The sequence below is a fragment of the Labeo rohita genome, chromosome 12 (genome assembly GCF_022985175.1).
Source record: "Labeo rohita strain BAU-BD-2019 chromosome 12, IGBB_LRoh.1.0, whole genome shotgun sequence".
NCBI classification, from domain to species: domain Eukaryota; kingdom Metazoa; phylum Chordata; class Actinopteri; order Cypriniformes; family Cyprinidae; genus Labeo; species Labeo rohita.
The window spans coordinates 4582557-4599322 of record NC_066880.1 but is presented as its reverse complement, the minus strand read 5'-3'; the positions used below and the strand labels follow the sequence as shown (position 1 = coordinate 4599322).

The window sequence follows — 16766 nt, the reverse complement described above, 5'->3', positions numbered from 1 at the left end:
AGGCTTTTCCAAAACCTACTGGGTATTGGAAAAGTATGGAGTTTGATTTAAGTATTTTCCAAGTCTGGAAATGTATGGAAAAAAGACAGCAGAGTATGAAGGTTATATGTTTAGGTTATATAAAACTAGAAATTGCTAGGCGTAAGCATGCAAAAAAATCCCTATGCACATGTGAATAGTTTCTTGAGGGCACAAAAATGTTTATTGTGTGCATGTAAAAGTCTTTATTTTTCTATATATATTTTTTTATTTTATTTTAGGGACTGTATGTTGTCACGAGAATAATCTATGGAAAAAAAAAACCTGAAAAAATAAAAATATTTACATACTGAACTATATTCCAAATATAAAGCTGAAAAAAAAATGCTCTGTGGACCAGTGATGTTAAAGATTGTTTGAAAATCTACTGAGAGGTTTGGAAATTTAAGTCTGGAAAAGTATGGAATTTTAAAAATGGATGAAATATTATTAAAGATTAAAAGAAAGCTTTTCTAGCTGAATATATTTTAAACTGTAATTTATTCCTGTGATACAAAACTGATTTTTCAGCATCATTACTCAAGCCTTCAGTGTCACATTTCTTATTATTATCAATGTCAAAAATAGTTGTGCTGCTTAATATTTTTTGTGAAAACGTGATACATTTTTCAGGTTTTTTGTAACAGTATATGTCTTTACTGTGACATTTGATCAAATTTAATTTTGTGCATCCATGCTGAATAAAATATTAATTGTTCAAAAAGAGAAAAAAAAAAAATTACTGATCCAAACTTTTAAATGGTAGGTTATGGCAATTACAAATTCATAAAGCAAGTACTACACATAACAAAATAACAAACATTTTATCCTAGCCAACAATCAGCTCTGATCCACCCTTAGAGAACAAGAATTAAAAGGAAATCATAGTGACATAAGCAGATGATGTGACAGCAAAGAGACTGAACTCCAGAGAAAGTAAATCTTTCAAAAATACAGACGGAAATGAGGTCAACATTACAAGCAATACTTCAGCTGAGAAGCCATTTCCAGACTGAACGTAGTTAAACTACATAATACAGAAACAAAATAATACTCCTGAAATGGAGTCATGTATTCAAATACATAAAATGTAAGTAGCTCTGGATTCAAACCTTGGTTTTCTCCTGCTGCAGTTCAATTTGGATTTCGGTGAGTTTGGCTCTTAGCTCCTCATTGGCTGCCTGCAGTGCTGCCATGGCGTCAGGTCGCTCCCCTTTGCCCCGCCCACTGGGGGGTTTCTTGGACATATTGGGCAGTACTCCACAGGCCACGCCCCTTTCAGGGATGACCTGAGTTTGCGAACGGTCAAGATCGGTTTCCGTTTATTCCTCAGCTACATCTTTCCACCCACCTGCAGTTTACAAGGAAACAAGGATTTATAAAGCTCACTGAGATGTAGAACAATTAGAGCTTGACTGTTTCACTAATAGAAAATCGCTTGAAATACAAATAAAAAGATTAATGAATGCAATTTTCATTTCTGTTGACAAATTTCTAATTAAAACAGGAATGATTGATGGGACATACTTTTGTTCATATTTTCATGTATTTTGCTCTATTTTCCTAGAATAAAGTACTTGTTTTTCCATTCTGTTAAAAATAATTTTGTCATCTTTTAGTATCATGCTTGATGACTTTAAAGCAAACAGGAATTGACTAAAAGCCATAAAATGTTTGATAAGTCAAGTCTTCAGGCTTAAAATCAAGACATCTTTTATCATAACTGTAATCCAAATTCAAGAAAACTAATAATTTCAAGAAATTTCAATGCATTCTAATTAAAAGACTCTTCATCTAGTTTAAAGTGAACATAAAATGAAATAAGACTCATTTACATTTTAGATGCATGATTCTGGAACAATTAATCCATGCATTTTATTGCAAAAAATATTAATAAAGAAAACATCTGTATTAAAACGTCATAGGACGCTCTGCCCTTGAACTGAACGTTCAGTTAATTTAATGGCTTCATTCTGGTGTGCAGCGCCCAATTTTCCCAATCCTATCACATTTAGACAGTTAAAAGCATAAGAATATGGAACTAAAAATGTGTTGCAAACTGAGTTTCATGTTGACTTTAAAACAGAGAAAATGGTATTAGTGCCATTTATTGATTAAGTCAAAGGCTCACAGCTCAGAAACAGAGACGCATGAGCTGAATATCAAATGAGTGTCTGTTCTATGCCAGACAAAACAGAATTTATGATTTTTTCCTTAAATATATAAATAAAAATACATATTTGGCCCTGGACCACAAAATCAGTCGTAAGCAGCAATAGCCAAGAACACACTGTACAGGTCAAAATGACTGATTTTTTCTTTTATACCAAAAATCATTAGGATATTAATTAAAGATAATGTCCCATGAAGATATTTTGTAGATTTTCTTCTGTGAACATCGAAACGTTTTTGATTGGTAATATGCATTGCTAAGAACTTAATTTGGACAACTTTAAAGGTGATTTTCTCAACATTTAGATTTTTTTGCACCCTCAGATTCCAGATTTTCAAAATATTGTCCTATCCAAACAAGTCACACATCAATGGCAAACTTATTTATTCACCTTTCAGATGATGTATGCATCTCAATATAAAAAACCTGACCCTTATGACTGGTTTTGAGGTCCAGGGTCACATATTTTTTGAATAAATATTGTGTAAATCATTTTCTGTCACCATTTATCTCTAGATAGTGGTATTAGTATCAATAGTGTTATAGTTATTTCCATCAATATAGCTAATTTAATATTTTAGAGAAGCTCTCCTTTAATCACAAAGTCTTGAGGTGCAGTAAGATGTGGCAACACTTTTTTGGAGCTCAGATGCATCACAATATATTCCTAACTTCATTGCCTTGCTTGTTAAGTCAAATAAAAGTGTAATTTGTGCTTTTAACAGGTAGCACCTTTCTCTCTCAAATCCTGACCTGTTAAAAAGCTTCACAAAAATAAGGTTTATCTTAACTAGAGTTTCCAAGCAACAAATGCTAATCTCTGGCCAGCACTGATTAATTAAATCTTTCATTTAAATTATCAATGGTTAATTAATGATAAAAGTCCTTCATAATAGTGAACTCCTTTTGTAATAAAGCATTATTTTCTGAGACTACCTGACTCCAGTTTAATCAATAAATTATCTCAATTCACATCTCAATTGACAGAAATGTGATTAAGTGAAGAGCAAATGGAGCCAAAGTCTCTTGCTTCTCATTTTTTTCTCCTGAAAGTATCTAACATCATCTCTATAGTTTTAGGAGAGATCTCAGTGTCTCAAACTGTGCTCAGATTTGCAAGATCAAAATTTACGCTTTTCTAATCAAACTACACCAAATGATCCTATAAAGTTCCTATCTATGCTTACTGTACAGTATGTCAACACTGTAAAAAAACGATTTGTTGAGTCAACTTAAAATAATTTGTTTCCCCGCTGCCTTAAAATTTTAAGTTCAGTCAACTCAAAAAAAAGTTTAGTCAACTTAAAATGTTAAGTTGTACTAAGTGACAGCTTGGATATTTGAGTTGATTCAACTTACAATTTTAAGGCAGCCGGGTAACAAACACAGCTTTAAGTTTAACAAACCAATTTTTTAGTTTAGTCAACTTAAATATCTTAGTTGTCACTTAGTACACTTAACATTTAGTTAACTTAACATTTCAAGTTGACTAATTTTATTTGAGTTGACTGAATTTAAAATTTGAAGGCAGCAGGGTAACAAATTATTTTAAGTTGACTCAACAAATTAAAATTGTGTTTTTTTTTTACAGTGAACAGCTGAGGCAGCTTTGTCTTTTATTTCCTCCATGGAGAAACATCTGCGACAAAGTTAACGTTGAGCTATGAAATAGCAAACTTTGAGCAATAAAAAGAGCTTTATATTAACAAGATATGCTTGCTTTTAGCAGTCTTGATTCTGGAAAGTGTAACTGGAAGTTTTTCCTCTGCTTACCACTATTACAAATCCTAAATCCACATCTAATCCTTACAGAAACATCTTTCCAGCTGTAAGCTTGACTGATCACTTCAGCAGACTACAGATAAGAGGAATCTAACAACATGCCAACTAACTTGCAGATGACAGACAATCAGAAAAGAACGAAATAGGGCAGAAAACATCTCTGACCTCTCTAGATTGAAGGAAAATCTACTGCAGGTTTAAACAACATTCACAATTCAAAAGAGTAATTACATATACACTATGTGAGAATTTAATGAATTCATTTGCTTTGAAAGCACTCGGTTTATCACATTTCTATTGAGCATGTAATTAGAGATGCACTTTGCAAGAGTCTACATCAAATCCACAACATTCCCAGGATGCTCTTGGCTTGCTTGAGGAGTTTCAGTGTCCTTCTTGCATTTTTGAACTTTGTGGCTCCATTCTAGACTTATTATAGCAGCGCAGTGGATATAACGTCTACATCATGTTTGACATTTCATCGTTTTTATATTTTAAAAACAGACTATAATATTATATCTCACCAACTGTACAATATCTTACCTTACTAAAAACAATATAAGCATCCTAAACAAGTATCAAATTGCATTTTAATTAAGCATTAAACTAGTTATACACAACACAATGACCTGACTGATTACTCAGCTACTATTTGGCAATTTTTTAATTAAATTTAAATCATCCAAAAACCAGTTACAATAGGACTTGTCAAAGTATGATAGACATTGACCGCAAGCCTGTACTGAATTAGGCATCTCTAACTTCATCCTTTAACATAATCTCACTTAAGAAGTGATGAAAGACACCCTTCAGCTTTGCCCAGTTGAACTGAACACATTATGTGGATCATTGAGTAAGATAACAGCACTTTTCATACATACAGCAGCTATACTGACAGCTCTGAAGTACAGCTCAATTACTGTCGGCCTCAGCCGGATCCCTTACTGAACTCTTATCGGCGTTACAAACGTAAATAAATATTACAAGCTGTTTCCTGGATACAGATCAGCTGTTGTCCAATGATAATTCAACACCGAGTCAAACCCTTGTGAAAATCACGACGGGTTTACAGATCCCATATAGAGCTAATAATGTCAGATCTTTAATTTTTGAGTGAACTGTTTCTTTAAAGTTCTGGATGTGAGATTACTTGAAGCGTCTAATCTGACTGAATTACAGTGACTCAGCAGACTTTATGCAATATGCTCTAAAATAAATGAAAAAAATGTCTAGCTGCTCTTAAATCTTAATAGGGTAAGTTAAAAACATATTTGTTACTTGAAATAAAATAAAATAAAATATTATTTTGGCTGTTGCCTAAGGCAACATTTTTCATTATTGCTTAAATAAAATGATTAAAAACGGTATATGTAAAATGTAAAATAAAATCTAATTAAAATATTATAAAAATTATATAGTACATCAATGATACCAAATAACACTGAATTTTTGCATTTATACAGGGTCCTGAACTAGTGCAAAAGTATATGCTTTCTTATACAGTATGCATATCTAATTATTATCATTAATTAGTCTATTTAAACAATATATATATATATATATGCTACTATCATTTGCATCCTCTCCAATCATGTAAAACAACACGCATTTCTCATGTTATTACAAGTGCATCAATATCATGCAACCTGTTTGTAGATAAACTCATTTTGAAAGTGACATCTTTAGTCAATATCTGTCTTCTTTCAATTATTTGCATCACATCCAATGCTTTAAACATAATCTGTTTCTGTGTGCATTCATATTTTGATGCTCATGTCAAAACTTCCTCTAAAACACTCTTTAAATTGGAAGGCAACAAATTCATTCCTTTAGGCTGCCGATTGCATGCTCAAAAAAGATGCACATTTCGTCATCCTTCGCTTACATCATGAATACAACCTATGAAACCTGTGCTCTGTTTCTCTGGCAAGCTTTTGAAGAAAATAAACGCCTCTTTGCATCGCAGATGGCCCTCCGAGAACATTTCAACAAATGTCCCAGTGGGCAGATGCCAGCCTGTGGACGTTATTCCAACCTGCGCAAGCATCATTTCATCAACATCTCCCCTTTTGCACCGGCTCCTATTGACAGTTCTGACAAACATTCCCGCAGGCTGATAACAGGATCGTTATATGGTAATCACACGCTTGATGCCACCCTGCAAGAAGTGAATTCAATGCATTAAGGTTTAGACTCACCTTAAGTGCATGATTTGAGTTGTGATGTTGTTTTAGTCTGCAGGGTTTATCCAGGGAGCTGTTGGTCCTCCATCATTCCGTGTGATTCGCAGCACATGCTCTGAAACGACAAGGGATGCATGTTGTCATGCCCTGAATTCCATGCAGAAGATGCTTGAATCCCTTTAGAACCGAGCCACTTGCGGTCTGCGCAGACAGCTGGATCCTCAGCAACACAAACACCGGATCACCAGAAGGGAATAACATGAAAATAGGAGGAACAGGAGGGAGCTATTGCATGTTAGAGGAGAGATTTTGAAGCAAGAGAGATTTGACGCCTTGCACTTACCATAAACACTCCCTCACCATCCTTGAAGGAGAGCGAGGGATGCTGCCGGCAGGAAGGAGGAGGGGAGGGTGGCACGCACACACATATGCGCAGACGTGTCCACATGCATACACTCTAGGATCTGGCAGTTCTGCGGGATGCGTGAAGCCTGGCTTCTATCCTGGGTTGAGAGAGACAGAGGAAAAGACAGCTATTGTAGCCGCCCGCTGGTCGATGCACTGCAACTGCATCTCAGTCCCACAGCATCACGTCATCATCCTCCAGCCTATGCATTAAATAACAACCAAACACATATGTAGGTTGTGTTACTCAACTCACTGCATAGCTCTTGTTTATTTGGAACTGGTTCAGGATTCACATACCATGCTGTTCCTTCCATATGGCTGCTGATAGAAACTGCATCATTCAGCATGGCTTAAATAATACTGCAGAACAACATTATCATCCTACTGTAGTGCTGTGATTTATCCTCCAACCCTACAGATGGCGAAGGAGAGGTAAGATGGGAAAACAAAACATGAAATGATTGGTGTTAAAGGTGCAGTGCTTCATTTCTGTGCCACTAGTGGCGCTAAACAGAATTGCAAAAATATTGTTTTGAAATTTCCAAATATTTCTCCCACCTGCAGTTATGACAAAGTAGTAGCTCTAACAGATTCAGGTCACTGGTTGAGCAAGCAGTGCAATAATAATCCAAGGAGGTCTAAAATACCTGAAAAGAGATATATGTTAGCATGCTGCAGTTCATTTCATGCTTTTAGGAGCCCTAAAGTGAAAATTTTGCCATCATTTAATCACCCTCATGTCGTTCCTAATCTGTATGAGTTTCTTATGTCAAACATAAAGGAAGATATTTTGAAGAATTATGGAAATAAGATGATTATTTTGACATATTTTGAGGAGACAGAAATACTATGGGGACCAACAATTGTTTGGTTCTTCAAAATATGTTCTTTTGTGCTCAACATAAGAAGGAAACAGTTTTGGAATGACATAAGAGTGATTAAATTATGACAAAACTTTCATTTTTGGGTGAACTATTCTTTTAAAAAGATCTTAAATTGTCATTAACTGAAATGCTAATTATTTTACCAAAATAAGAGAGATAATACAAAATGCATGTTATTTTTTATTTAGTACTGACCTGAATAAGACATTTCACACAATAGATGTTATACAATATATAATAATTTCTCTTTTGAATGTATAGAAATGATCCCGTTCAAAAGTTTACATACGCTTAATTTATAATACTGTGTTGTTTCCTGAATGATCCACAGCTGTGTTTTTGTTTAGTGATAGTTGTTTATGATGCCATTGTTTGTCCTGAACAGTTAAACTGCCTCCAGGTCCCACAAATTCTTTGGTTTTTCAGGATTTTTGTGTATTTAAACCCTTTCCAACAACAACTGTATGATTTTGAGATCCATCTTTTCACACCAAGGACAACTGAGGGACTCATATGCAACTATTACAGAAGGTTTAAATGCTCACTGATGCTTCAGATAGAAACACGATGCATTAAGATCTGGGGGTGAAAACTTTTGAACAGAATGAAGATGTCTACATATGTCTTATTTTGGCTCCAGAAGATTACTTGTTTCTCAGAAGACAAAATAAGTTACATTTACCCCGATCTTCAAATTCAAAAAGTTAACTAAATGCTAAAACTAACATTAAAGTTCATGTAATAAAAAAACTGAAACCACTAAAACACAAAAAAACGTTTAAGCAGGTTAGTAAGTAAAGCAAATTAAAAGGACACGTTTAAAAAAAAAAAATAATACATGTAAAATAAAAATAGCCTAATAAAATGCAAAAACTACAAAAAACTCTTGTGAACCTTGAGTTTATCCCGTTGGGCCACTGACCTTAAGGAGGATTTTCTACAACCTGGCAACAACTCCGAGGAGGATTCGCACAATCTGGCATCCCTTGTGCCAATGTGCCAGTATTGTTGTCATTCTGTTTGCCCTATATTTCCATCCATCGGACAGCCGCATGTTGCGTCACCACCAGCTGTGTGGATTCATGGAATAAAGATCCCGATCCACTTCTGTCACATGAATCCACATGCTGTTTACTGTACAGGACGTGCAGAATATAACGTTATATCAGAACCGTTCTCATCGACAAACAAGTGCGTGGAGCGACCCATGCCTCTGGATAACACTGCGTTTCTGTATCGTATCGACTATTGTGTAAGGATTTAAACGGACGCGAATCATCCTCTGCGGGCTGTTTGGTCGGTAAAGGAAGCTAAAATGTCGATTGAAAAACAAAGCGTGTCTGAGGAAAACCTTCAGGGTATGTAACTAGAGATAAAAACAAATCAAGTTAATGTTATTTTATGCATGTTTCTCCTCAAAACGCCATTTATTATAGACTACTACCATGTGTATATGCATGTGTGGGGTTATTTATACAGTTATTCCCTTCAGATATTGAATGATAATAGACGTTCATGCCATAAGGTTAACTTACATAACATTCCAGTATCACATTAAATTAATTGTCAAGAGCTTGTTAATATCTAACGACATAATATGAGGCGAGGAGAAACAGGTGTGTAAAACAACACAGTAGTGACGCAGGTTAACTGCAATAATAAATATGGAAGCAACGCGACATCAGATTCGCAAATGAATCCTTTTTAGAGCCGGTTCTTTTGAACGATTCGTTCGGGAGTCGAACGTAACCGTTCTCGATTCGGCAACTCGCAGCTCACTGAACGAATGACCGATTCGTCTCTTTTGAACATGTCCGAATCATAATGAGACGAATTAATAATCAAATGTGATAACAGTCTTTTCGATTTGAACAAGATTTGACTGGGCAGTATTACAAATAAGCGTAATTAAAATACGTCAACGACCTTAGGTGGATTAATCAAAACAGAATAATTTTAGTGTTGATTTTGTAATTGCAATTTTCTTTATTAATACAACGTAAACAAAAAAGAAGCGAAAAAAATAAATTGGGAAGTAAGGCACCACGGGACGACGCAGAGAATCACTAAACCGGTTCTTTGAAACGATTCATCTGAAAGAACCGATTCGCAGAAAGGAGTCTGCATCACTACTTCAGAAAGGTGGGGTTTACACAGCCTGATTTCATTGGACGCTGAGTGAAAAAAAAACTGATTTGACATCATGAGCTATTTATAGCCAGAGCAGTGTTTATTTTGCTCTGACTGCTGGTTTGAGACTCAAGTGCTGGCATGTTTTCTTTGTTTATCTGGATATTCTGGTCGCTGTGTCATGATCACTGATTCATGCCCAGCCTAGTTTTCAATGTCATGTCGATAAAATATTCAACAGGCTATGACATGTTTGCAATACAGTGAAAGCCAGAGGCATAAAAAAACAATGTGCACATAACAGAAACATCTGCAAGCAGTGTTTTGCATACTTCAGTATATAAAAAAACAAACAAATAACAATGCAGCTGCCATTGCAATGTCAGAATTATGAGTGGGCTTTTTTTATTTTGAACACTTATGTAATAAAGAACAATCTACATGCAAAACTAAAGACCTAGATGTTATTTGGCTTTTGCTGCAGGTTCCTGGGTGGAGCTGCATTTTAATAATGGCGGCAGCACTCCTAAAGGAGCTTCGGAGGAGCAGTCTGCCAGCACCGCCCCAAGCGGAGACCTGGAGAAGATGCTGCTGGATGCTCAGCACGAGTCGGGCAGGAGCAGCTCAAGAGGAAGCCTCCCATGTGACAGGTCGGTACAAGCAGACTTTGATTTAGTGCATGAACTGCCATGAGATGCACGCAAGATGTTAATTTGATAGCATGAGCATGTTATATTAATTGCATATAAATGTTCTTACCAGTCCTCCAAGATCCCAGACTCCTTCGCACCTGCGTAGGGGCTCCGAGGTCCACAGCTCTGGGGAAAAGAACAGCTCGCAGGTAGATGTTAGCAGCACGTGTAACCTTGTCATGACTTTAATAGTAAATTGTATTAGTGCAGATGTACTACTGCTTTCATGCAATTAGATAAATTCTTTATAAAGTAATGTTCAAGGTTCCCATGAAAATAGTGGTTTCCAGACCTGAAAAATCATGGTAATGAATTTCACAAAGTTAAATTGGTAATTAATAATGAAACAAATAAGATTTAATAGGGAATATGCATGGCTCTAAAATATTTAATCAGCTACAAATCTACTTTTATTATTAATTTTTTTCATTTATTTAAATGTCTTTACTCAGTGCTGACATTTAAATGATTCAGTGTTCCCATGGTCAAGAAAAATGTAAAATCTACAGCGATTTGTTTCTAGAACTGAATATTCACATAAATTAATAAATTAAAATTCCAATAAATAAAAAAAGAAATGTAATGGCTCTAAAATATTTAATCAGCTATAAATTTTGATTCCACGCTTATTATTAATACATTTTTTATTTAATTAAATGTCTTTAACTACATAGCATTGACATTTAAATGATTCACTGTTCCCATGGTCAAGAAAAACAAAAAATCTGCAGGGATTTTTTTTCTAAGACTGAATAGTCACATGAAAGAATAAATAAAAATTCCAAAAATAAACAATAAATAGATTTAAAAAAAATATATATATATAAAAAAAAAAAAAAATATATATATATATATATATATATATATATATATATATAATTATTATTATCATTATTTATTATTTTTTTTTAATATTTAATCAGCTACAAATTTTGAATATACATTTATTATTCATTATTTTTTTTATTTATTTAAATGTCTTTAACTCAGTACTGACATTTAAATGATTCACTGTTCCCATGGTCAAGAAAAATGTAAAAACTACAAGGATTTGTTTTTTAGAACTGAATTTTTTAAATTATTTAAATTAAATTATTTAATTATTTATTATTATTTGGTGTTTTTAACTACTTGGTAGTGACATTTTAATGATTCATTTGATATAGTCCATTTACTGTGTACATTCATGTTTTTACGCTGCCCTTATAAAAAAAAAAAAAAAATAAATACTGCATGCAATTATATATTAATTCCTGTAATTACACTGCTGACCCACCCTTAAACCTATCATACCACAAAACCTGTTCCTAACCTTAACCGTAGCTTTTACCAACCTCAATAGCAGCAAAAGTGTTTTGCAATACATGAACACAATAAGTTCACTGTACTCAGCAATTAATACTTTAAGTACATTGTAGTTAAAGACAGCCAAAATAAGGTGGGACCTAAATTGATGCGTTTTTAAAAGTCAACTAAATGTCATAGATATTTATAGGGTCAAAATGTGTGGAAACCCTGAAGATCACAGTAATTAATCTAACTTTACAAGATGGGGCATAAACTAAACTGGAAACCTGAAAGTCATCTGTTAGCTTGTTTGTTGTCTGGTTTAAGTCAGAGGAAGACTATTTGGAGAGGAGAAAAGAGGTGGAAATCCTGATGAAGAAAAATGCAGACTGGATCTGGGACTGGTCAAGTCGACCGGAAAACCTGCCGCCCAAGTACCTAAACCTTTAAAAAAAACTTAAATACTATTTAAACCCGTTAAAAACTTGGCATGAAAAGCATAACATGAGTTAGTAAATGATGTGTTTGTAGGGAGTTTCTGCTGAGGCACCCGAAGCGTTCCAGCACCCTCAGCATGAGGAACACTAGTGTGATGAAGAAGGGAGGAATCTTCTCCGCTGAATTCCTCAAAGTTTTCCTGCCCTCTCTTGTCCTTTCGCACATCCTCGCTGTGGGGCTCGGGTGAGTAAATGAAACAAACACTAAACATCTAAGCTGCAGATTTGTTAATACTAAGTAAAACAAAAACTGCAAAAATTTTTTAAAGCTGAATAAAATAAAAATATAAATATTACATAAGAACAAAAAAATTAATGCAGTGTTCAATCTTTTAAATTATGTTTTTATTAGTGTTTTTAAACGCTTAATTGCGATTGATCGCATTTAAAATAAAAGTTTTTGTTTACATGTGCGTACTTTGTATATTTATGTATATATAAACACACACACACACACACACGTATATATTTAAGAAAAATGTGCTGTTTATATATTAAAAATATTCATATATAATATCAATTATATGTATATACATGTAAATATTTTCAAAATATATACTGTATGTATGTGTATTTATATATAATAAATATACACAGTATACACACATTATATAAACAAAAATGTATATTTTGGATGTGATTAATCATTTCACAGCACTAGTTTTTATATTGTCTGTTTTTTATTTATTAAAGTCACAAAGTTTTTTACTTTATCATCCTATAACTTGTGGACTAATTACTTTTCTAAGTATGAGTTGTTAATACTAAAAAAATGACTAAAAATTGTTTTCAGCAATTGAAATAGTGCCAAATAAAATAAATATATGAGGGGGAAAAAAATGAGTAAAGTTCAAGCGTTTGAATTGTTTATTTTGTTTGAATTAATTATTTTTTTGTTTATTTTATTTCAGGTCATATATTTGCTCATTTAAAAAAAAAATAAATAAAAAAAATATGTATATATATATATAGAAATACAATTATTTATATTTTTACCAATTATATAATATATATATATATATATATATATATATATATAGTAGTCAACATTTGAAGTGGATCAAAACCTTTCATCAAAGTTGTCCTAAAACCAAAACAATACCCGTTCTTGTCTTAGGACAACTTTGATGAACCTTTCTGATCCACTTCAAATGTTGACTACTGTATATATATATGTATGTATATATATATATATATACACACACACACACCAAACTAATAAAAATGACAAGCTTTTCTTCAAAAATTGCTCATTCTAAAAATAAAATAAATTAAATAAATTAAATATATATATTTTTACCAATTTTATATACACACGACAAAAGCATTTCTTCAAAAATGGCTCATTCTTAAAAAAAAAAAAAAAAAAAAAAAAAAAAAAATATAATATAAAAAATGTGTATTTATAAAAATGTAATATTAAAAATATATATATATATATATATATATATATATATATATATATATATATATATATATATATAAAAATACTTACTTATGTAAAGAATTCCTATAAAGTCATATCTAGGGAACATAATATTTTAAGGAGTGGGTGGTTTCTATTGACTTTGGATAATAATCAACCACCCAAAACATTCATAGGCACACGCTAGCAACCACACAGCAATGCAGCAACAGCCACCCACAACTCTGCATTTTCACCAAATTCATAAATCAAAGATTCAGCATTGTATTTATCAGTATGCACATATATGCACCTGAATATGGATCTTTTTATAGTAACAAAAACAGGGTTATTTTTGAGTCAGCAGTGGATGCGGTCTGCGTGCTGGAATGCATGCTAGCGCTCCACAGGGGTTAGCATGACTTAGCAGTTTTCTGCTGATGGCTTACAGCTCTGCTGATGCAAAAGCAAGTCCACTGATTTACGACTGCTTTCAAAGCAGCCGGAGATCTGAAAAAAACAGCCTGGAGGAGAAAATTGAAACAGCTGAAAGTACATCAAATGCATGTTGATATATTGATCCTAAAATGACCACCAATGCTACATCTGATAATTCATAATTTTGTCTTTTTAGGGTATACATCGGAAGGCGTATCACTACTTCTGGCACCTTTTGAAGGAGCGGGAAAAGCCACGAACAAGACAAATCTCATATACGCACATCCACCATCTCAGCTGCTTTGTCGTGAATCAGTGCTCGTGTAGATGCAGATAGGACGAGGTCACGTGACACATTTCCTCTCGCCGGCTGTGGGCCGCTCTGCCTCGCTTCCCCCTTGTGTATTCCACTGGCCTTTCCCATAGTTCCTCCCCATAATGCCAGTCCATTCCAGGGCCGTTAGCACAGGGAAGGCCATGCTAGACTAATGGGTGCACGCCTGATAGAATTAGATGTAATGCATCCTCATAATTTTGTATTTACTTGTACCAAGACTACTAAGAATATAATGGGAGGATTATAAAATAAGAAATGAGAGAGGGGAAATAAAAATGCTGGATCTGGAGATGACGTGAAACTTCAGACTGTGAATTGGGAAGAGATTTAACCATCTACCCATATTAAAACAGGGATTGTAATTATATCTTATGATACATTTCAGCATTTGATGATATATATGACTTGTTTTACCTCGTCAAAGCACCACTTCTCTGTATCCTGAGGTTGTTTCTGTATTTATGATGTTGCAGACACCAAAAACGAACCTTTGCTTTGGGAATCAAGCTGTTCATAGTATTATACAACTGCAGTGGTCTTTAAATACTAGCCAAAAAGTAAATATCATATCAACACTTTTTTGAATGTCAATTGAAATTACCAATAAATGCACAATATATTTCAAGCCTAACTTGAGAAATTGTTGAATTAAGTTTGCCTTAGTGCTCACCTGAACTGCAATCACAGATGTTCTTCGTTTATCTGAAGGGTCTGGGTTCCAGCCCAGAGATTGCCTTAAATAAAACTGTTAATGAATCAGGCAGGAGTATAAGGGAAATTGTGTAAATTTGTGCATGTTTTGTAGTTGTATTCAGTGTATGTATCAATTTCATAGTGGTTTTGTATCAACAGAGGGAATCAACAGAAATAAATGTATGCCAACTATAACACTTCCCTTGGATTGCATCTTAATTTTACATAATATTTACATTTACACGTTTGGGATTGGTAGGATTTTTTTTTTTTAGTAAATTAATTTAAATCAGCAAGGATGGATTAAATTGTGACACTGAACCACAAAACCAGTAGGACGGGTATATTTGTAGCAATAGCCAACAATACATGGCATGGGTCAAAATGATCATTTTTTCTTTTATGACAAAAATCATTAGGATATTAAGTAAAGATCATGTTCCATCAAGATATTTTGTAAATTTCCTACCGCAAATATATTAAAACATTTTTTTTTATTAGAAATATGCATTGCTAAGAACTTTATTTGGACAACTTAAGGCAATTTTCTCAACACTTTGATTTTTTTTTTGCAAATTTTCAAATAGTTGTATTTCAGGTCAAATTTGAAAAATTTCAGATTTAGAATGCAGGAATAAATTATATTTTAAATATATTCAAATAATAACCAGTTCTTTTAAATTGTAATGATATTTCACAATATTACTGGTTTTACTGTATATTTAAAGGAGAACTCCACTTTTAGAACAACAGTTTACAAATAATTTACTCATCCCCTTGTCATCCAAGATGTCCATGTCTTTCTGTCTTCAGTCTTAAAGAAATTATGTTTTTTGAGGAAAACATTTCAGGATTTTTCTCCATATAATGGATTTCATTGGTGCACCGAATTTGATCTTCCAAAATCTAGTTTAAATGCAGCTTCAAAAAACTCTAAACGATCCCAGCCGAAGAAGAAGGGTCTTATCCAGCGAAATGATCAGTAATTTTTCCGAAAAATAAAACTTTCTTAGTCTCTCTCGCTTTGTAAACACTGGGTCTGTGGTTCCTCCCAAGTTCCGCGTGACCTTTCGATGTTATTCAATAGTACGTGAACGCGCATCGCAGAGCCTGTGCTAGACCAGCTTTTGTGCTTTAAAAAAAAAAAAACAAAATACAAATTTTTATTTTTATTTTCCGAAAAAAAAAAAAATGCCTGATCGTTTCGCTAGATAAGACCCCCTTCTTCGACTGGGATCGTTTAGAGCCCTTTGAAGCTGCATTTCAACTACATTTTGGAAGTTCAAAATCAGTGGCACAATTGAAGTCTATTATATGAAGAAGAATCCTGAAATGTTTTCCTCAAAAAACACAATTTCTTCACGACTGAAGAAAGAAAGACATGAACATCTTGGATGACAAGGGGGTGAGTAAATTATCTGTGAATTGTTCTTCTGGAAGTGGATTTCTCCTTTAAATCAAAGGCAGCCTTGGTGAGCAGAAGAGACTATAGCCTATTCAAAAATAATCTTACCAACCCCAAACATTTAAACAGGAGTGTAGCTAAACAGTTTATCACTACAGTCACATACTGTTTAAACCGGCAATATCCACCTTTTTTTCCCCGGAGTAACTGATGAGCGCCGCCATGATGGATCTAACTTCCGTTAAGATGCTCTCGTGTTCCGGTCTCCATAGAAATTCATGTTAAAATAGGGTAAAAAGATCACAACAGCGTTTTTGTGCCAAAAAAAAAAAAAAAAATAAATAAATAAATCTAAGATAAGTTAAAATATTATGAGAAAGTCGTCAAAATGTTTCAAGAATAAAGTTGAAATGTTTCAAGAACAAAGTCAAACT

At 33.7% G+C, this 16766-nt stretch overlaps 2 protein-coding genes across 14 annotated transcripts in view; one reads left to right on the top strand and one right to left on the bottom strand.

Moving 5' to 3' along the window:
• jakmip3 (Janus kinase and microtubule interacting protein 3) overlaps positions 1–8506 on the bottom strand; it is a 59456-nt gene extending 50950 nt beyond the window's left edge. For all 13 annotated transcript variants that reach the window (XM_051123832.1, XM_051123829.1, XM_051123834.1 and 10 more), the window contains exons 1-6: positions 8371–8506; positions 7123–7211; positions 6862–6976; positions 6500–6764; positions 6172–6271; positions 1131–1369 (exon numbers count right to left, since the gene is read on the bottom strand). In XM_051123832.1, coding sequence (XP_050979789.1) covers positions 1131–1265 — 135 coding nt within the window. In that variant the 5' untranslated portion in view covers positions 1266–1369; positions 6172–6271; positions 6500–6764; ... (1 more) ...; positions 7123–7211; positions 8371–8506. The remainder of the gene's footprint in view (positions 1–1130; positions 1370–6171; positions 6272–6499; positions 6765–6861; positions 6977–7122; positions 7212–8370) is intronic.
• Positions 8507–8659: 153 nt separating this feature from the next.
• Positions 8660–15122, top strand: bnip3 (BCL2 interacting protein 3). The gene is made up of 6 exons (XM_051123843.1): positions 8660–8806; positions 10063–10228; positions 10341–10419; positions 11885–11991; positions 12089–12238; positions 14094–15122. Exons 1-6 carry the CDS (start codon positions 8764–8766, stop codon positions 14134–14136), a joined length of 588 nt encoding a protein of 195 aa, XP_050979800.1. The 5' UTR covers positions 8660–8763; the 3' UTR covers positions 14137–15122.
• The last annotated feature ends 1644 nt before the right edge of the window (positions 15123–16766 follow it).